At 40.9% G+C, this 23,066-nt stretch overlaps 1 protein-coding gene across 2 annotated transcripts in view; it reads right to left on the reverse strand.

Annotated features, from left to right (window-relative positions):
* The window catches only part of LOC115124292 (MAP kinase-activated protein kinase 2-like), a 64,247-nt gene that overhangs the window by 24,824 nt on the left and 16,357 nt on the right, over nucleotides 1-23,066 (reverse strand). For both annotated transcript variants that reach the window (XM_065004717.1, XM_065004714.1), the window contains exon 2: nucleotides 553-692. In XM_065004717.1, coding sequence (XP_064860789.1) covers nucleotides 553-692 — 140 coding nt within the window. The remainder of the gene's footprint in view (nucleotides 1-552; nucleotides 693-23,066) is intronic.

Consider the following 23,066-nt stretch of genomic DNA (forward strand, 5'->3'; position numbering starts at 1 on the left):
AGGGTGGCTGCTTTGAATAATCTAAAATCGATGTATATTTTTTTTTAAACACTTTTTTGGTTACTACATGATTCCATATACGTTATTTCATAGGTTTTGATGACTTCACTATTATTCTGCTACCTCCTATGGCTCTCACAACGTCACAGCATAATAGAGAAAATAAAAAATGTTTGAGAAAACATTTAAATTGGGAATATATTTCGTAGAACAGACATGATTCTGTCTGTGTCAGGCTACGTCCTGTGTCAGGCTACGTCCTGTGTCAGGCTACGTCCTGTGTCAGGCTACGTCCTGTGTTAGGCTACGTCCTGTGTCAGGCTACGTCAAGTGTCAGGCTACGTCAAGTGTCAGGCTACGTCAAGTGTCAGGCTACGTCAAGTGTCAGGCTACGTCAAGTGTCAGGCTATGTCCTGTGTTAGGCTACGTCCTGTGTTAGGCTACGTCCAAACCATATAACCACTGTCTCCCGAATTTCTAGCACAATCCTCTTTTTTTTTTTGTCCCAAGTGTGTGTATTTTTAAATGTGGGCAGTGTCGTGTAGCACCCACCATTCCATGACTATGAGCAGACACTTCCTGCCCTGGTAGAGGTTTTCAAAGACGTCCACAATGCGCACGATGGTGGAACAGGGCGACGCCCTACAGTGAAGATCCACCTCCCTCCGAGCCTTCGCACAGTCCTGCAGCATCTACACACACACACACACACACACACGTTAAAGAAACTTGTGAAAGACAGAAAGGCTCAAAAGGAGCCCACCTCCTGTTACTGTAGTGAGACAGCTTGATGTACCAGTACACCCCCTGGACAGGACACTAGTCTATCTCCTGTTTCTGTAGTGAGACAGCTTGATGTACCAGTACACCCCCTGGACAGGATGCTAGTCTATCTCCTGTTTATGTAGTGAGACAGCTTGATGTACCAGTACACCCCCTGGACAGGACACTAGTCTACCTCCTGTTTCTGTAGTGAGGCAGCTTGATGTACCAGTACACCCCCTGGACAGGACACTAGTCTATCTCCTGTTTATGTAGTGAGACAGCTTGATGTACCAGGACACCCCCTGGACAGGACACTAGTCTATCTCCTGTTTCTGTAGTGAGACAGCTTGATGTACCAGGACACCCCCTGGACAGGACACTAGTCTATCTCCTGTTTCTGTAGTGAGGCAGCTTGATGTACCAGTACACCCCCTGGACAGGATGCTAGTTTATAGCAGGGTCACATTATCAACAGTACTCTCATTTTATCACAGTTAACCCAAACCTCTAGGATACATCCACATTGCCCTTATAACCAAGGTCTCTAGTAATGTTAGTGGCAGAGAGAAAGGAATATCTGTGTTCGTGGTGCGGTGTAGTGGCGCCCTCTATGGGTGGCAGTCAGTAATTACAGCTAGGTTACCAGAGTCGTTCCACCTCAAAAAGCACCAGAAACCATCTCAGATTGTTCTGAAATTGTGTCTGTAGTTAGAAACAGATAAGATTTACATTCCTGAAACATAATTTTAAAAATATTATTTGATCTCAGAGAAATTATTCTAATTAACTAAACTCAAAATTGTCCATGGTGTCCAGCTCAGGATAACCAAAACATTTCTTTATTAAAAGACTATCAGAAAGAACGTATTCAGTCAACACATATACATATATATATATATATATTTTAAAAATATCATGGAACATGATTGAACATTTTAGTTACTCCATGCTTGTCTCAGAGCAGCGCGAAACGGTGCTGAAATAGTTGACCACAGCGGGTATGCTATATTATATCACGATATTTAAGATAATTTAGTTTTCAAAAAAACTAAAGTAATCTGAATAAAGGCCAAAATATTTACTGTTGTTTTTAGAGGGAGAGAAACCATAAGCACACCTTGCCTATTTTTTTTTAGACAAGGACATCCCGGCCAGCCAAACCCTCCCTATGGGACTCCCAATGTGATACAGCCTGGATTCGAACCAGGGACTGTAGAGATGCCTCTCGTTAATAACAATAACACTTTTTCTTTTACACGTCCATGTTATTAAAAGGTTCCAATTGATAACGTTTTTTATTAATTTTTAAATCAATTAGTATATTTGAATTTAACCACAATATTTGTTGTATTATTTGTTCTGTCTTTAATAATAATAATAAATTGCTTTGTTAAAAAAAAATATATATTTTGGAGATATATTTTGTTTTCAAATAAGGGCCATTCTTGTTACGAATTTGTAAATAAAGTTGGTTTGAGTCGCCTCACGGCTCCCAGTCGCGGCCAGCACGGGTATTGAACCAGCATCTGTAGCAGGGCAGTTTGCACTGCGATGCAGTGTCTTAGACCGCTGCGCCACTTGGGCGCTGTACAATGTGACCGGTCGGGAGTAGGCTACAGTACTACAGTAAGAGCAAAATAATCCTAACATTTCCACACCCTAATTGTAGTCTCTTAAAATAAAAACAGTGTAACAACAGTATTAGTAAGTACTACTGAAGTTGTGCACAATTATCAGTTTCTATTTAGGTTTATGTCACCCATTCATTGTCAGTTAGAGATACAGTAGGACCCAAAAGCATAATCAGTGCTCTATCTCCCCCTTGTGGTGGTCTGGAGCAATGAACCAGTGACGCAGGGTACCGTACTAAACCACGAATTACCTCTAAGTCCCGCAGCATAATCTCAAAACCTTTAGTTGAGCAACCACAGTGCATTCGGAAAGTATTCAGACCCCTTGACTTTTTCCACCGTTTGTTACGTTACAGCTAGGGCTGTGGCCGTCACGCAATTTCGTCAGATGGTGAATGTCATGCATATAAAACTGTCAGTCTCACGGTAATTGACCGTGAATTAACACAACACATTTTACATCTCCTGGCTCTCACACACAGACTACAAGCCACTGATGCAGACCATCTACACTTAAAAGTCTAATAAATCCATATAGTCTACACCATCACAATAAATCCATGTAATATAGTCTACACCATCACAATAAATCCATGTAATATAGTCTACACACCATCACAATAAATCCATGTAATATAGTCTACCTACACCATCACAATAAATCCATGTAATTTAGTCTACACCATCACAATAAACCATGTAATATAGTCTACACTACAATAAATCCATCACAATAAATCCATGTAATATAGTCTACCTACACCATCACAATAAATCCATGTAATATAGTCTACCTACACCATCACAATAAATCCATGTAATATAGTCTACCTACACCATCACAATAAATCCATGTAATATAGTCTAACTACACCATCACAATAAATCAATGTAATATAGTCTACCTACACCATCACAATAAATCCATGTAATATAGTCTACACCATCACAATAAATCCATGTAATATAGTCTACACCATCACAATAAATCCATGTAATATAGTCTACCTACACCATCACAATAAATCAATGTAATATAGTCTACCTACACCATCACAATAAATCCATGTAATTTAGTCTACACCATCACAATAAATCCATGTAATATAGTCTACCTACACCATCACAATAAATCCATGTAATATAGCCTACCTACACCATCACAATAAATCCATGTAATATAGCCTACCTACACCATCACAATAAATCCATGTAATATAGTCTACCTACACCATCACAATAAATCAATGTAATATAGTCTACCTACACCATCACAATAACTCCATGTAATATAGTCTACCTACACCATCACAATAAATCCATGTAATATAGTCTACCTACACCATCACAATAAATCAATGTAATATAGTCTACCTACACCATCACAATAAATCCATGTAATATAGTCTACCTACACCATCACAATAAATCTATGTAATATAGTCTACCTACACCATCACAATAACTCCATGTAATATAGTCTACCTACACCATCACAATAAATCCATGTAATATAGTCTACCTACACCATCACAATAAATCCATGTAATATAGTCTACCTACACCATCACAATAAATCCATGTAATTTAGTCTACACCATCACAATAAATCCATGTAATATAGTCTACCTACACCATCACAATAAATCCATGTAATATAGTCTACCTACACCATCACAATAAATCCATGTAATATAGTCTACCTACACCATCACAATAAATCTATGTAATATAGTCTACCTACACCATCACAATAACTCCATGTAATATAGTCTACCTACACCATCACAATAAATCCATGTAATATAGTCTACCTACACCATCACAATAAATCCATGTAATATAGTCTACCTACACCATCACAATAAATCCATGTAATTTAGTCTACACCATCACAATAAATCCATGTAATATAGTCTACCTACACCATCACAATAAATCCATGTAATATAGTCTACCTACACCATCACAATAAATCCATGTAATATAGTCTACCTACACCATCACAATAAATCCATGTAATATAGTCTACCTACACCATCACAATAAATCCATGTAATATAGTCTAACTACACCATCACAATAAATCAATGTAATATAGTCTACCTACACCATCACAATAAATCCATGTAATATAGTCTACACCATCACACCATCACAATAAATCCATGTAATATAGTCTACTCACACCATCACAATAAATCCATGTAATATAGTCTACCTACACCATCACAATAAATCAATGTAATATAGTCTACCTACACCATCACAATAAATCCATGTAATATAGTCTACACCATCACAATAAATCCATGTAATATAGTCTACCTACACCATCACAATAAATCCATGTAATATAGCCTACACCATCACACCATCACAATAAATCCATGTAATATAGCCTACCTACACCATCACAATAAATCCATGTAATATAGTCTACCTACACCATCACAATAAATCCATGTAATATAGTCTACCTACACCATCACAATAAATCCATGTAATATAGTCTACCTACACCATCACAATAAATCCATGTAATATAGTCTACCTACACCATCACAATAAATCAATGTAATATAGTCTACCTACACCATCACAATAAATCCATGTAATATAGTCTACCTACACCATCACAATAAATCCATGTAATATAGTCTACCTACACCATCACAATAAATCCATGTAATATAGTCTACCTACACCATCACAATAAATCCATGTAATATAGTCTACCTACACCATCACAATAAATCAATGTAATATAGTCTACCTACACCATCACAATAAATCCATGTAATATCTAGTCTACCTACACCATCACAATAAATCAATTTAGTCTACACACATCACAATAAATCCATGTAATATAGTCTACCTCACACCATCACAATAAATCCATGTAATATAGTCTACCTACACATCACAATAAATCCATGTAATATAGTCTACTACACCATCACAATAAATCCATGTAATATAGTCTACACCATCACAATAAATCCATGTAATATAGTCTACCTACACCATCACAATAAATCCATGTAATATAGTCTACCTACACCATCACAATAAATCCATGTAATATAGTCTACCTACACCATCACAATAAATCCATGTAATTTAGTCTACACCATCACAATAAATCCATGTAATATAGTCTACCTACACCATCACAATAAATCCATGTAATTTAGTCTACACCATCACAATAAATCCATGTAATATAGTCTACCTACACCATCACAATAAATCCATGTAATATAGTCTACCTACACCATCACAATAAATCCATGTAATATAGTCTACCTACACCATCACAATAAATCCATGTAATATAGTCTACCTACACCATCACAATAAATCCATGTAATATAGCCTACCTACACCATCACAATAAATCAATGTAATATAGTCTACCTACACCATCACAATAACTCCATGTAATATAGTCTACCTACACCATCACAATAAATCCATGTAATATAGTCTACCACAATACATGTAATATAGTCATCACCATCATAAATCAATGTAATATAGTCTACCTACACCATCACAATAAATCCATGTAATATAGTCTACCTACACCATCACAATAAATCCATGTAATATAGTCTACCTACACCATCACAATAAATCTATGTAATATAGTCTACCTACACCATCACAATAACTCCATGTAATATAGTCTACCTACACCATCACAATAAATCCATGTAATATAGTCTACCTACACCATCACAATAAATCAATGTAATATAGTCTACCTACACCATCACAATAAATCCATGTAATATAGTCTACCTACACCATCACAATAAATCCATGTAATATAGTCTACCTACACCATCACAATAAATCCATGTAATATAGTCTACCTACATCATCACAATAAATCCATGTAATATAGTCTACCTACACCATCACAATAAATCCATGTAATTTAGTCTACACCATCACAATAAATCCATGTAATATAGTCTACCTACACCATCACAATAAATCCATGTCCTTTAATATAGTCTACCTACACCATCACAATAAATCCATTATGTTAATATAGTCTACCATGTTATGTCCTGATCTGGCTACCATCACAATAAATCCATGTAATATAGTCTGACCTACACCATCACAATAAATCCATGTAATATAGTCTACCTGACACCATCACAATAAATCCATGTAATATAGTCTACCTACACCATCACAATAAATCAATGTAATATAGTCTACACTACACCATCACAATAAATCCATGTAATATAGTCTACCTGACACCATCACAATAAATCCATGTAATATAGTTCATTACCTACACCATCACAATAAATCCATCTGTAATATAGTCTACCTACACCATCACAATAAATCCATGTAATATAGTCTACCTACACCATCACAATATTATGTTAGGTCCTGATCCACATATGGCTGTGGGCTACACTGTAATATCCTGATCTGGCTACCTGTACACCATCACAATAAATCAATGTTCAATGTTAGGTCCTGAGTCTACCAACACCATCACAATAAATCCATGTAATATAGTCTACACCATCACAATAAATCCATGTAATATAGTCTACCTACACCATCACAATAAATCCATGTAATATAGTCTACACCATCACAATAAATCCATGTAATATAGTCTACCTACACCATCACAATAAATCCATGTAATATAGTCTACCTACACCATCACAATAACTCCATGTAATATAGTCTACCTACACCATCACAATAAATCCATGTAATATAGTCTACCTACACCATCACAATAAATCCATGTAATATAGTCTACACCATCACAATAAATCCATGTAATATAGTCTACACCATCACAATAAATCCATGTAATATAGTCTACCTACACCATCACAATAACTCCATGTAATATAGTCTACACCATCACAATAAATCCATGTAATATAGTCTACACCATCACAATAAATCCATGTAATATAGCCTACACCATCACAATAAATCCATATAGTCTACACCATCACAATAAATCCATGTAATATAGCCTACACCATCACAATAAATCCATATAGTCTACACCATCACAATAAATCCATTATTTATTTGAGACATGTCTAAAGAAACATGATATGAAGAAAAGGTAGTTTATTTCAGAAGAACAGATTAACATACTCTGAGTTGTCATCATGTTAGGTCCTGATGTGGCTATGCCATATGGCTGTAGGCTACACTAGTTCATTATGTTAGGTCCTGATCTGGCTATGCCATATGGCTGTAGGCTACACTAGTTCATTATGTTAGGTCCTGATCTGGCTATGCCATATGGCTGTAGGCTACACTAGTTCATTATGTTAGGTCCTGATCTGGCTATGCCATATGGCTGTAGGCTACACTAGTTCATTATGTTAGGTCCTGATCTGGCTATGCCATATGGCTGTAGGCTACACTAGTTCATTATGTTAGGTCCTGATCTGGCTATGCCATATGGCTGTAGGCTACACTAGTTCATTATGTTAGGTCCTGATCTGGCTGTGCCATATGGCTGTAGGCTACACTAGTTCATTATGTTAGGTCCTGATGTGGCTATGCCAAATGGCTGTGGGCTACACTAGTTCATTATGTTATGTCCTGATGTGGCTATGCCAAATGGCTGTGGGCTACACTAGTTCATTATGTTATGTCCTGATGTGGCTATGCCAAATGGCTGTGGGCTACACTAGTTCATTATGTTAGGTCCTGATCTGGCTATGCCATATGGCTGTAGGCTACACTAGTTCATTATGTTATGTCCTGATCTGGCTATGCCATATGGCTGTAGGCTACACTAGTTCATTATGTTATGTCCTGATGTGGCTATGCCAAATGGCTGTGGGCTACACTAGTTCATTATGTTATGTCCTGATGTGGCTATGCCAAATGGCTGTGGGCTACACTAGTTCATTATGTTATGTCCTGATGTGGCTATGCCAAATGGCTGTGGGCTACACTAGTTCATTATGTTATGTCCTGATGTGGCTATGCCATATGGCTGTGGGCTACACTAGTTCATTTAGTTAGATCTGCTTAGAATTCCATGGCATTATTTTATAGTATGAAGAATACAATTGAAAAAAGCTGAATAAAATAGAAAGTTATTCTACAAACGTTGGGCTATACGTTTAAACATCCATTTTTTAGGCTGCATGATGCGACTAATGATGATTTTGAAAGAAATTACTTTAAAAAGGCTCTGCTTAGTTTGCGCACTTCATCAACCACTGATTCACAATTTGACACTTGGTACAGCCTCGAATTTCACGGCGGCATCACCTCTCTGTGGCCGTTGTGCATTTCTCCTGGAGTGCTGTGTGCTCCATCCCCTGATCTCACAGGCTACAAGTGAAGACAGACACATCGGGGACGCAACTGCTGAATTATCCAATTCAGAGGAGCATATTGAAAGAACTGTCCACGTTTACTTTTCGTCAGCCAACAAGATGAGTAGGCCTAATGAACAGAAAAAAGCACTAGCCTATGTCAATCTATTATCCCCCATAGTACATAAGTCATCCTATTCTATTCTGTGCGAAAAATAAATATTCCAAACAGTCTGGGACAGTTGTGGGATGGGATAGATCCCAAATGAATAAAACAAATTTTTTTTAACGCAATGTAGGGCAGACGCAACAGATCAGAACGTTAAGCTTAAAATGTTGATAAACTATTAGTAATGATAGTAAAGCACATGGTAGTAAGCGCGAATGTTCCATTAGCGGAAAACACCATTATCAAAAGTGATCGCAAATGTGATTACGCAGGTAATGCGTTTTATTATAAAAGTGCATTTTTATGGTGAAAATGAACTTCCCCCACACTTGAAACTCACACTCTGCTTATGTATCCCAGTTAGGCTCTTGTAAAATGGATTAATGTGCTTAATTCAAATCAAATGTTATTGGTCACATGTTTAGCAGATGTTATTGTGGGTGTAGTGAAATACTTGTGTATTCCAACTAGAGGTCGGCCGATTAATTAGGGCCGGAAATCGGTATTTTTGGACACCGATTTTACACCTTTATTTAATCTTTATTTAACCAGGCAAGTCAGTTAAGAACACATTCTTATTTACAATGACGGCCTAGGAACGGTGGGTTAACTGCCTCGTTCAGGGGCAGAACGATAGATTTTCATCTTGTCAGCTCGGGGATCCAATCTTGCAACCTTACAGTCCAACGCAATAAAGACCGTTGCACTCCACAAGGAGACTGACTGCCTGTTATGCGAATGCAGTAAGCCAAGGTAAGTTGCTAGCTAGCATCAAACTTATCTTATAAAAAAACAATCAATCAATCATAATCACCAGTTAACTACACATGGTTGATGATATTACCTAGCGTGTCCTGTGTTGCGTATAATCTGACTGAGCATACAAGTATCTAAGTATCTGACTGAGCGGTGGTAGGCAGAAGCAGGCGGGTAAACATTCATTCAAACAGCACTGTCGTGCGTTTTGCCAGCAGTTCTTCGTTGTGCGTCAAGCGTTGCGCTGTTTATGACTTCAAGCCTATTAACTCCCGAGATTAGGCTGGTGTAACCAAAGTGAAATGGCTGGCAAGTTAGCGCGCGCTAATAGCGTTTCAAACGTCACTCGCTCTGAGACTTGGAGTGGTTGTTTCCCTTGCTCTGCATGGGTAACGCTGCTTCGAGGGTGGCTGTTGTCGTTGTGTTCCTGGTTTGAGCCCAGGGAGGAGCGAGGAGAGGGATGGAAGCTATACTGTTACACTGGCAATACTAAAGACCCTATAAGAACATCCAATAGTCAAAGGTATATGAAATACAAATGGTATAGAGGGAAATAGTCCTATAATAACTACAACCTAAAACTTCTTACCTGGGAATATTGAAGAATCATGTTAAAAGGAACCACCAGCTTTCATATGTTCTCATGTTCTGAGCAAGGAACTTAAACGTTAGCTTTCTTACATTGCACATATTGCACTTTTACTTTCTTCTCCAACGCTTTGTTTTTGCATTATTTAAACCAAATTGAACATGTTTTATTATTTATTTGAGAATAAATTGATTTTATTGATGTATTATATTAAGTTAAAATAAGTGTTCATTCAGTATTGTTGTAATTGTCATTATTACAAATACATGTAATTTAAAAAAAAATCATTATTTATTTTTAAATTGGCCGATTAAAATCGACTTTCGGTATATTGGCTTTTTTGGTCCTCGGTAAATCGGTATCGGCGTTGAAAAATCATAATCAGTCGACCTCTAATTCAAACAGTGCAGTAATATCTTTCAGGTTATTATATATATATATATATATATATTATATATAAATCAAATCAAATCAAATTTTATTTGTCACATACACATGGTTAGCAGATGTTAATGCGAGTGTAGCGAAATGCTTGTGCTTCTAGTTCCGACAATGCAGTGATAACCAACAAGTAATCTAACTAACAATTCCAAAACTACTATCTTATACACAGTGTAAGGGGATAAGGAATATGTACATAAGGATATATGAATGAGTGATGGTACAGAGCAGCATACAGTAGATGGTATCGAGTACAGTATATACATATGAGATGAGTATGTAGACAAAGTAAACAAAGTGGCATAGTTAAAGTGGCTAGTGACATAAGGATGCAGTCGATGATCTAGAGTACAGTATATACGTATGCATATGAGATGAATAATGTAGGGTAAGTAACATTATATAAGGTAGCATTGTTTAAAGTGGCTAGTGATATATTTACATAATTTCCCATCAATTCCCATTATTAAAGTGGCTGGAGTTGGGTCAGTGTCAATGACAGTGTGTTGGCAGCAGCCACTCAATGTTAGTGGTGGCTGTTTAACAGTCTGATGGCCTTGAGATAGAAGCTGTTTTTCAGTCTCTCGGTCCCAGCTTTGATGCACCTGTACTGACCTCACCTTCTGGATGATAGCGGGGTGAACAGGCAGTGGTTCGGGTGGTTGATGTCCTTGATGATCTTTATGGCCTTCCTGTAACATCGGGTGGTGTAGGTGTCCTGGAGGGCAGGTAGTTTGCCCCCGGTGATGCGTTGTGCAGACCTCACTACCCTCTGGAGAGCCTTACGGTTGAGGGCGGAGCAGTTGCCGTACCAGGCGGTGATACAGCCCGCCAGGATGCTCTCGATTGTGCATCTGTAGAAGTTTGTGAGTGCTTTTGGTGACAAGCCGAATTTCTTCAGCCTCCTGAGGTTGAAGAGGCGCTGCTGCGCCTTCTTCACGACGCTGTCAGTGTGAGTGGACCAATTCAGTTTGTCTGTGATGTGTATGCCGAGGAACGTGAAACTTGCTACCCTCTCCACTACTGATCCATCGATGTGGATAGGGGGGTGTTCCCTCTGCTGTTTCCTGAAGTCCACAATCATCTCCTTAGTTTTGTTGACGTTGAGTGTGAGGTTATTTTCCTGACACCACACTCCGAGGGCCCTCACCTCCTCCCTGTAGGCCGTCTCATCGTTGTTGGTAATCAAGCCTACCACTGTTGTGTCGTCCGCAAACTTGATGATTGAGTTGGAGGCGTGCGTGGCCACGCAATCGTGGGTGAACAGGGAGTACAGGAGAGGGCTCAGAACGCACCCTTGTGGGGCCCCCGTGTTGAGGATCAGCGGGGAGGAGATGTTGCCTACCCTCACCAACTGGGGGCGGCCCGTCAGGAAGTCCAGTACCCAGTTGCACAGGGCGGGGTCGAGACCCAGGGTCTCGAGCTTGATGACGAGCTTGGAGGGTACTATGGTGTTGAATGCCGAGCTCCTCGGTAAATATATAAGATATAGGACTCATTTTACTGTGGATATAGATAATTTTGTACCCGTTTCCTCCAGCATCTTCACAAGGTCCTTTGCTGTTGTTCCGGCATTGATTTGCACTTTTTGCACCAAAGTACATTCATCTCTAGGAGATGATCTAGGAGATGCTCTCCTTCCTGAGCGGTATGACGGCTGGTTGGTCCCATGGTGGTTATACTTGCGTACTATTGTTTGTACAGATAAACGTGGTACCTTCAGGCGTTTGGAAATTGCTCCCAAGGATGAAACCAGACTTGGAGGTCTACAATTTATTTTCTGAGGTGAGGTCTTGGATGATTTTTGATTTTCCCATGATGTCAAGCAAAGAGGCACCGAGTTTGAAGGTAGGCCTTGAAATACATCTACAGGTACACCTCCAATTGACTCAAATGATGTCAATTAGCCTTTCAGAAGCTTCTAAAGCCAAGACATCATTTTCAGGAATTTTCCAAGCTGTTTAAAGGCACAGTCAACTTAGTGTATGTAAACTTCTGACCCACTGGAATTATGATACACTGATTTATAAATGAAATAATCTGTCTGTAAACAATTGTTGGAAAAATTAAATAAATAAAAACTACATGACCAAAAGTATGTGGACACCAGCTCGAACACCTCATTCCAAAATCATGGGCATTAATATGAAGTCTGTCCCCCCTTTGCTGCTATAACAGCCTCCACTCTTCTGGGAAGGCTCTCCACTAGATGATGGAACATTGCTGCTATAACAGCCTCCACTCTTCTGGGAAGACTTTCCACTAGATGATGGAACATTGCTGCTATAACAGCCTCCACTCTTCTGGGAAGGCTTTCCACTAGATGATGGAACATTGCTGCTGTAACAGCCTCTACTCTTCTGGGAAGGCTTTCCACTAGATGTTGGAACATTGCTGCTATAACAGCCTCTACTCTTCTGGGAAGGCTTTCCACTAGATGTTGGAACATTGACGCGGGGACTTGCTTCCATTCAGCCACAAGAGCATTAGTGCGGTCGGGCACTGATGTTGGGCGATTAGACCTGGCTCGCAGACGGTGTTCCAATTCATCCCAAAGGTGTTCGATGGGGTCATGGTCAGGGCTCTGTGCAGGCCAGTCAAGTTCTTTCACACCTATCTCAACAAACAATTTCTGTATGGACCTTGCTTTGTGCATGGGGGAATTGTCATGCTGAAACAGGAAAGGGCCTTCCCCAAACTGTTGCCACAAAGTTGGAAGCACAAAATCTTCTAGAATGTCATTGTATGCTGTAGCGTTAAGATTTCCCTTCACTGGAACTAAGGGGCCCGAACCATGAAAAACAGCCCCAGACCATTATTCCTCTTCCACCAAACTTTACAGTTGGCACTATGCATTCGTGCAGGTAGTGGTCTCCTGGCATCACCAGATTCGTCCATCAGACTGCCAGATGGTGAAGCGTGATTCATCACTCCAGTGAACGGGTATCACTGCTCCAGAGTCCCATGGCAGCGTGTTTTACACCAACTCCAGCAGACGCTTGGCATTGCGCACGGTGATCTTAGGCTTGTGTGCGGCTGCTTGGCCATGGAAACCCATTTCATGAATCTCCCGACGAACAGTTCTTGTTCAACTGCCTCTGGAAGCGACGTCAGCACTCGGTAGTGAGTTTTGCAACCGAGGTTGAGCCGTTGTTGCTCCTTTGAAGGGGTGTCCACATACTTTTGTGTATATATAATTTTCAACAAAAATCCAAAAGATCTGTACCTCTGTGTTCAACAGCTCTGCACACGCACACAATCAGTCATCATCATGGCTCAGTTAAACTGTAGTGTGTGTGTGTGTGTGTGTGTGTGTTAGTGTCACATTTTTTCCTAAATCAACCCATTCAATGTCGGTACATCTGCTGTTGAAGTACAGTACAAAAACCTGGTCCTTCATTATTTTGGTTCATGTTGCTACAGACACGACCCAGTCGTTAATTATTTTTGCATTAGTTGCTAGAGAAGTTTAGCAACCAACCTAAACGCTTGTGCAACAGACGTGGTTGGCTTAGATTGTTGACAACATGTAAACTATATTTAGTGTCCAAAATGTTTGAAAACATAAACACATTTGCACAATGAGTAATTTTTGTCGCTCAAATATCATTGTTACATTGTTAACATGACGACAGTCAAAACACCTCACAACAAGACATGGTAACAATAACAAGACACAACGAACTGAAACCAGCCACCTACAAACCAGCTCCCCACAAGGCAGCTTCGTGTCATTGTTGCTAGCTATCTGACCATTCAGAATCACAACAATGCACACCTTCCAGCCATAGGTCCACCCACTTGGGAGCCAGGCCCAGCCAATCAGAATGATTTTTTCCCCCCACAAAAGGGCTTTATTACAGACAGAAATACTCCAAAGTTCCATCAGCTGTCCAGGTGGCAGAACCGGTAGGTGAAGAAGCAGGATGTGGAGGTCCTGAGCTAGCGTGGTTACATGTGGTCTGCGGTTGAGGAGGTCCTGGGCTGGCGTGGTTACACCTGGTCTGTGGTTGAGGAGGTCCTGAGCTAGCGTGGTTACATGTGGTCTGCGGTTGTGAGGTCGGTTGGACATACTGCGATATTCTCAAAAAAAAACATTTAAGACGGCTTATGGTAGAGAATTGAACATCGAGATAAGACACCCGCACACTGCTCTGGCTAGGATGCTCCAATGAGGACCCGGAGGTCTGGAGTACCACGATGAGGATGATCCAATCAGGACCCGGAGGTCTGGAGTACCACGATGAGGATGATCCAATCAGAACCCGGAGGTCTGGAGTACCACGATGAGGATGATCCAATCAGAACCCGGAGGTCTGGAGTACCACGATGAGGATGATCCAATCAGGACCCAGAGGTCTGGAGTACCACGATGAGGAATATCCAATCAGGACCAGATAGAGTCAACAGACTCAAGACTCAGTATGATCTGATGCAGGGCTCTCCTGGAGTTACCATCTAGTGCACCTGATTCTAATCACTAGCTGGTTGATAAGCTACAGGAGGGTAAACTCTCCAGGAGATCTGAACCTCCAGCTAGCCCCCCCCCACCACCATTTTCTCCTGTAACCGCTCTCCCTACACTGTAGCAGTCATTGACGATTGGACTGAGATGGATGTGAACACAAGACGGCTTGCAGCTAATCACATTTCATTAACACGTGTGTGTGATACATTCACCATTACCTCATCGTTTCAATTAAGTGGAATATTCTTTCGTTTGTGCAAAAGTCTCGTTCGGGTGGGTTAATATGGAATAGTAATGCTGACTGTATTACAATCATATTGTCATGGTTGTTATTGTTATATAGTCTGTAACTGGTCTCATCAGGTGCTGCTTGCATTTTCAATAGCTCACATCGGTCAACAGACATGTCAAATCAAATCACATTTTATTTGTCACATACACATAGTTAGCAGATGTTAATGCGAGTGTAGCGAAATGCTTGTGCTTCTAGTTCCGACAATGCAGTAATAACCAACGAGTAATCTAGCTAACAATCCCAAAACTACTACCTTATAGACACATAAGTGTAAAGGGATAAAGAATATGTACATAAAGATATATGAATGAGTGATGGTACAGAGCGGCATAGGCAAGATACAGTAGATGGTATCGAGTGCAGTATATACATATGAGATGAGTATGTAAACAAAGTGGCATAGTTTAAAGTGGCTAGTGATACATGTAATACATAAAGATGCAGTCGATGATATAGAGTACAGTATATACGTATACATATGAGATGAATAATGTAGGGTATGTAAACATTATATTAGGTAGCATTGTTTAAAGTGGCTAGTGATATATTTTACATCAATTCCCATTTTAGTGCAGAACAACGTTGCCCGGACACATGTGTATTATTTGTAGTGAGACGAAAGAGACATATGGTCAAAGAGTAGCTAATACTGATGATCAAGGTAAGAACAGACATAGCGTTCTACTACCTTTTGATGACTCTGTCACAGTATTATGAGCATGGGTTTGAGTAGCTAACTAGCTAGTTACGGTGGCTAACTAGCTAGTTAAAAACAAAATATTGTTGTTTTTTTTAAACCTAAAAATCAACAACATCTTTCTCGAATATTCAAATGGAAGGAAGTGGTCATAATGAATCGTTCTCTGAGATTCGAGTGTCACTGTTGACTGTGGCGCTATCTGGCTACCATTTAGGGAATGGGGTTCTCAGAGGAGGTCCCATTTAGGGACTGGGGTTCTCAGAGGAGGTCTCATTTAGGGACTGGGGTTCTCAGAGGAGGTCCCATTTAGGGACTGGGGTTCTCAGAGGAGGTCCCATTTAGGGAATGGGGTTCTCAGAGGAGGTCCCATTTAGGGAATGGGGTTCTCAGAGGAGGTCCCATTTAGGGACTGGGGTTCTCAGAGGAGGTCCCATTTAGGGAATGGGGTTCTCAGAGGAGGTCCCATTTAGGGAATGGGGTTCTCAGAGGAGGTCCCATTTAGGGAATGGGGTTCTCAGAGGAGGTCCCATTTAGGGAATGGGGTTCTCAGAGGAGGTCCCATTTAGGGAATGGGGTTCTCAGAGGAGGTCCCATTTATGGAATGGGGTTCTCAGAGGAGGTCCCATTTAGGGAATGGGGTTCTCAGAGGAGGTCCCATTTAGGGAATGGGGTTCTCAGAGGAGGTCCCATTTAGGGAATGGGGTTCTCAGAGGAGGTCCCATTTAGGGAATGGGGTTCTCAGAGGAGATCCCATTTAGGGAATTGGGGTTCTCAGAGGAGGTCCCATTTAGGGAATGGGGTTCTCAGAGGAGATCCCAAATGACCTTCAGGAATTTGGAGTGTTGACCATTGAGGTAAAACAAGAACTGGAGACTGCGTCCAAGATGTCCGACCGTTGTTTTCAAGGTATTCTACTCACATTTGCGTACCTCGATTCATGGACCGTCTTTGTCGGGCTTGCATCTGGTTTAAACGGACCAGGAAGGCCATAAAGATCATCAAGGACATCAACCACCCGAACCACTGCCTGTTCACCCCGCTATCATCCAGAAGGCGAGGTCAGTACAGGTGCATCAAAGCTGGGACCGAGAGACTGAAAAACAGCTTCTATCTCAAGGCCATCAGACTGTTAAACAGCCACCACTAACATTGAGTGGCTGTTGCCAACACACTGTCATTGACACTGACCCAACTCCAGCCACTTTAATAATGGGAATTGATGGGAAATGATGTAAATATATCACTAGCCACTTTAAACAATGCTACCTTATATAATGTTACTTACCCTACATTATTCATCTCATATGCATACGTATATCCTATACATCATCGACTGCATCCTTATGTAATACATGTATCACTAGCCACTTTAACTATGCCACTTTTGTTTACTTTGTCTACATACTCATCTCATATGTATATACTCTACTCAATACCATCTACTGTATGCTGCTCTGTACCATCACTCATTCATATATCCTTATGTACATATTCTTTATCCCCTTACACTGTGTATAAGACAGTAGTTTTGGAATTGTTAGTTAGATTACTTGTTGGTTATCACTGCATTGTCGGAACTAGAAGCACAAGCATTTCGCTACGCTCGCATTAACATCTGCTAACCATGTGTATGTGACAAATAACATCTGCTAACCATGTGTATGTGACCAATAACATCTGCTAACCATGTGTATGTGACCAATAACATCTGCTAACCATGTGTATGTGACCATTAACATCTGCTAACCATGTGTATGTGACCATTAACATCTGCTAACCATGTGTATGTGACCAATAACATCTTCTAACCATGTGTATGTGACCATTAACATCTGCTAACCATGTGTATGTGACCATTAACATCTGCTAACCATGTGTATGTGACCATTAACATCTGCTAACCATGTGTATGTGACCATTAACATCTGCTAACCGTGTGTATGTGACCATTAACATCTGCTAACCATGTGTATGTGACCATTAACATCTGCTAACCATGTGTATGTGACCATTAACATCTGCTAACCATGTGTATGTGACCATTAACATCTGCTAACCATGTGTATGTGACCATTAACATCTGCTAACCATGTGTATGTGACCAATAACATCTGCTAACCATGTGTATGTGACCAATAACATCTACTAACCATGTGTATGTGACCATTAACATCTGCTAACCATGTGTATGTGACCATTAACATCTGCTAACCATGTGACCAATAACATCTGCTAACCATGTGTATGTGACCATTAACATCTGCTAACCATGTGTATGTGACCATTAACATCTGTTAACCATGTGACCAATAACATCTGCTAACCATGTGTATGTGACAATTAACATCTGCTAACCGTGTGTATGTGACCATTAACATCTGCTAACCATGTGTATGTGACCATTAACATCTGCTAACCATGTGTATGTGACCATTAACATCTGCTAACCATGTGACCAATAACATCTGCTAACCATGTGACCAATAACATCTGCTAACCATGTGACCAATAACATCTGCTAACCATGTGACCAATAACATCTGCTAACCATGTGACCATTAACATCTGCTAACCATGTGACCAATAACATCTGCTAACCATGTGACCAATAACATCTGCTAACCATGTGTATGTGACAATTAACATCTGCTAACCGTGTGTATGTGACCATTAACATCTGCTAACCATGTGTATGTGACCATTAACATCTGCTAACCGTGTGTATGTGACCATTAACATCTGCTAACCATGTGTATGTGACCATTAACATCTGCTAACCATGTGTATGTGACCATTAACATCTGCTAACCATGTGTATGTGACCAATAACATCTGCTAACCATGTGTATGTGACCATTAACATCTGCTAACCGTGTGTATGTGACCATTAACATCTGCTAACCATGTGTATGTGACCATTAACATCTGCTAACCATGTGACCAATAACATCTACTAACCATGTGTATGTGACCAATAACATCTGCTAACCATGTGTATGTGACCATTAACATCTGCTAACCGTGTGTATGTGACCATTAACATCTGCTAACCATGTGTATGTGACCATTAACATCTGCTAACCATGTGACCATTAACATCTACTAACCATGTGTATGTGACCAATAACATCTGCTAACCATGTGTATGTGACCAATAACATCTGCTAACCATGTGTATGTGACCAATAACATCTGCTAACCATGTGACCAATAACATCTGCTAACCATGTGACCAATAACATCTGCTAACCGTGTGTATGTGACCAATAACATCTGCTAACCATGTGACCAATAACATCTACTAACCATGTGTATGTGACCATTAACATCTGCTAACCATGTGTATGTGACCATTAACATCTGCTAACCATGTGTATGTGACCATTAACATCTGCTAACCATGTGTATGTGACCATTAACATCTGCTAACCATGTGTATGTGACCAATAACATCTGCTAACCATGTGTATGTGACCAATAACATCTGCTAACCATGTGACCATTAACATCTGCTAACCATGTGTATGTGACAAATAGAATTTGATTTGATTTGAGGGGAAAAAATCACATGCGCTCAGGGAGCAGCGACGACGTCATCATGTTATCCAAAAACATGACAGACATTGGATGAATGTGAAATGTTAATATATTTGGCTGTGAGATTAAAATTATTATTATTAGAATCTTTTTATATTATTTGTGTTATTATATATATATATATATTTTTTTAAATCGGCCTCAGCGACCGGCTTGATTTGGTTCTATGTAGCAACATCTGTACGTGTTTATTCAAAATTAAAATAAACATTGGTTAAAAGTAGAGACTCAGATCTAGAAAAATGGTATATCATACACTACAGTTGAGGAATAATGGGAAAGTAATTGTTTTTAAAGTTGATAAACTTGTAACCCCACTTTTGAGAAAATGGCCCTTGAATGTACTTTGTCTACACCCATTCGTTCACACCCTCTTAAGCCTTAGCCCCACCCATTCAGCATTGTTCACACCCTCTTAAGCCTTAGCCCCACCCATTCAGCATCGTTCACACCCTCTTAAGCCTTAGCCCCACCCATTCAGCATCGTTCACACCCTCTTAAGCCTTAGCCCCACCCATTCAGCATCGTTCACACCCTCTTAAGCCTTAGCCCCACCCATTCAGCATTGTTCACACCCTCTTAAGCCTTAGCCCCACCCATTCAGCATCGTTCACACCCTCTTAAGCCTTAGCCCCACCCATTCAGCATCGTTCACACCCTCTTAAGCCTTAGCCCCACCCATTCAGCATCGTTCACACCCTCTTAAGCCTTAGCCCCACCCATTCAGCATCGTTCACACCCTCTTAAGCCTTAGCCCCACCCATTCAGCATCGTTCACACCCTCTTAAGCCGTAGCCTCACCCATCTCTTTAAGGATTCACATGTGAGGCCATATACTAAACAGAGTGGGTAACGGTAGTGTAGTAAACAATCAAAGACTAGTGGTGAAAGTAGAAGCAAAAATACACTATCTAGTCCTTGGCCCGTATCCTAATCTGACTTTGGTGCAGGTCATGTTGATCTTTACATTACCATCTCTGGTAAACACACACGGTCTCACATGCTTAGCATACAGAAGGTGCAAACGGTAGGGTTAAATGGTTACTTGCATAGTAGCAATATCAAACATTTAAAAAATAATATTTTATAATTATTAGATGATTCTTAACCAGACGCACTTGTCTAAATTGATGGGTTGTGTGAAGGAAACGCTAGTTAAGTGGATGAGTCACTATTGTCTAGACGTGTTCAAGAACTACAATATATGGCTGTAATCACCCCCAGACTCATCTGGCTAACTTGATGGGTCACGTAGCTAGCTAGCTAGCTGAACAATGAGCCTGATGCTGCTTTCAAGACAACTGGGAATTTGGAAAAATACGAGGTCAAATCATGACGTCAGTGAACCTCCTGGTCGGAAAGTCGCGGCTCTAGTTCTCGAGCTGGAATTTCGAGTTGGATGACCATTCAAAACTATTTTTCCCAGTCAGAGCTGGAGTTGCCAGTTGTCTTGAAAGTAATGAAGTCAAAGATTACCGAGTTCCCAATTCCGAGTTCTCAGTTGTTTTGAACGCAGAAATAATCCCAACCCATACTACTAGCAATACAAACTGATTGTCATAGCTAGCCACCATGCATGAAACTGCAGGTAGCTAAAGCTAACCAACTACAGTAGGTTCAATTTTAGCTAGCTCCCAGGTGCTCTGTCTAGAATGGTGTTCTCCCCAGGTGCTCTGTTTAGAATGGTGTTCTCCCCAGGTGCTCTGTCTAGAATGGTGTTCTGTTTAGAATGGTGTTATCCCAGGTGCTCTGTCTAGAATGGTGTTCTCCCAGGTGCTCTGTTTAGAATGGGGTTCTCCCCAGGTGCTCTGTCTAGAATGGGGTTCTACCCGGGTGCTCTGTCTAGAATGGTGTTCTCCCCAGTGCTCTGTCTAGAATGGTGTTCACCCAGGTGCTCTGTCTAGAATGGTGTTCTCCCAGGTGCTCTGTCTAGAATGGTGTTATCCCAGGTGCTCTGTCTAGAATGGTGTTATCCCAGGTGCTCTGTCTAGAATGGTGTTATCCCAGGTGCTCTGTCTAGAATGGTGTTCTCCCAGTGCTCTGTCTAGAATGGTGTTCTGCCAGGTGCTCTGTCTAGAATGGTGTTCTGCCAGGTGCTCCGTCTAGAATGCTGTTCTCCCAGGTGCTCTGTCTAGAATGGTGTTCTGTTTAGAATGGTGTTATCCCAGGTGCTCTGTCTAGAATGGTGTTCTCCCAGGTGCTCTGTTTAGAATGGTGTTCTCCCCGGGTGCTCTGTCTAGAATGGTGTTCTCCCCAGTGCTCTGTCTAGAATGGTGTTCTACCCGGGTGCACTGTCTAGAATGGTGTTCTCCCAGGTGCTCTGTCTGTTTAGAATGGTGTTCTGTCTAGAATGGTGTTCTGTCTAGAATGGTGTTCTCCCAGGTGCTCTGTCTAGAATGGTGTTCTCCCCAGGTGCTCTGTCTAGAATGGTGTTCTCCCAGGTGCTCTGTCTAGAATGGTGTTCTCCCTAGAATGGTGTTCTCCCAGGTGCTCTGTCTAGAATGGTGTTCTGTCTAGAATGGTGTTCTCCCAGGTGCTCTGTCTAGAATGGTGTTCTCCCAGGTGCTCTGTCTAGAATGGTGTTCTCCCCAGGTGCTCTGTCTAGAATGGTGTTCTCCCCAGGTGCTCTGTCTAGAATGGTGTTCTCCCCAGGTGCTCTGTCTAGAATGGTGTTCTGTCTAGAATGGTGTTCTCCCCAGGTGCTCTGTCTAGAATGGTGTTCTCCCCAGGTGTTCTGTCTAGAATGGTGTTCTGTCTAGAATGGTGTTCTCCCCAGGTGCTCTGTCTAGAATGGTGTTCTCCCAGGTGTTCTGTCTAGAATGGTGTTCTCCCAGGTGTTATGTCTAGAATGGTGTTCTCCCCAGGTGCTCTGTCTAGAATGGTGTTCTGTTTAGAATGGTGTTCTGTTTAGAATGGTGTTCTGTCTAGAATGGTGTTCTCCCAGGTGCTCTGTCTAGAATGGTGTTCTGTCTAGAATGGTGTTCTCCCAGGTGCTCTGTCTAGAATGGTGTTCTCCCCAGGTGCTCTGTCTAGAATGGTGTTCTCCCCAGGTGCTCTGTCTAGAATGGTGTTCTCCCCAGTGCTCTGTCTAGAATGGTGTTCTCCCCAGTGCTCTGTCTAGAATGGTGTTCTACCCGGGTGCACTGTCTAGAATGGTGTTCTCCCCAGTGCTCTGTCTAGAATGGTGTTCTCCCAGGTGCTCTGTCTAGAATGGTGTTCTCCCAGGTGCTCTGTCTAGAATGGTGTTCTCCCCAGTGCTCTGTCTAGAATGGTGTTCTCCCCAGTGCTCTGTCTAGAATGGTGTT

Source organism: Oncorhynchus nerka, linkage group LG2 (genome assembly GCF_034236695.1).
Source record: "Oncorhynchus nerka isolate Pitt River linkage group LG2, Oner_Uvic_2.0, whole genome shotgun sequence".
NCBI classification, from domain to species: domain Eukaryota; kingdom Metazoa; phylum Chordata; class Actinopteri; order Salmoniformes; family Salmonidae; genus Oncorhynchus; species Oncorhynchus nerka.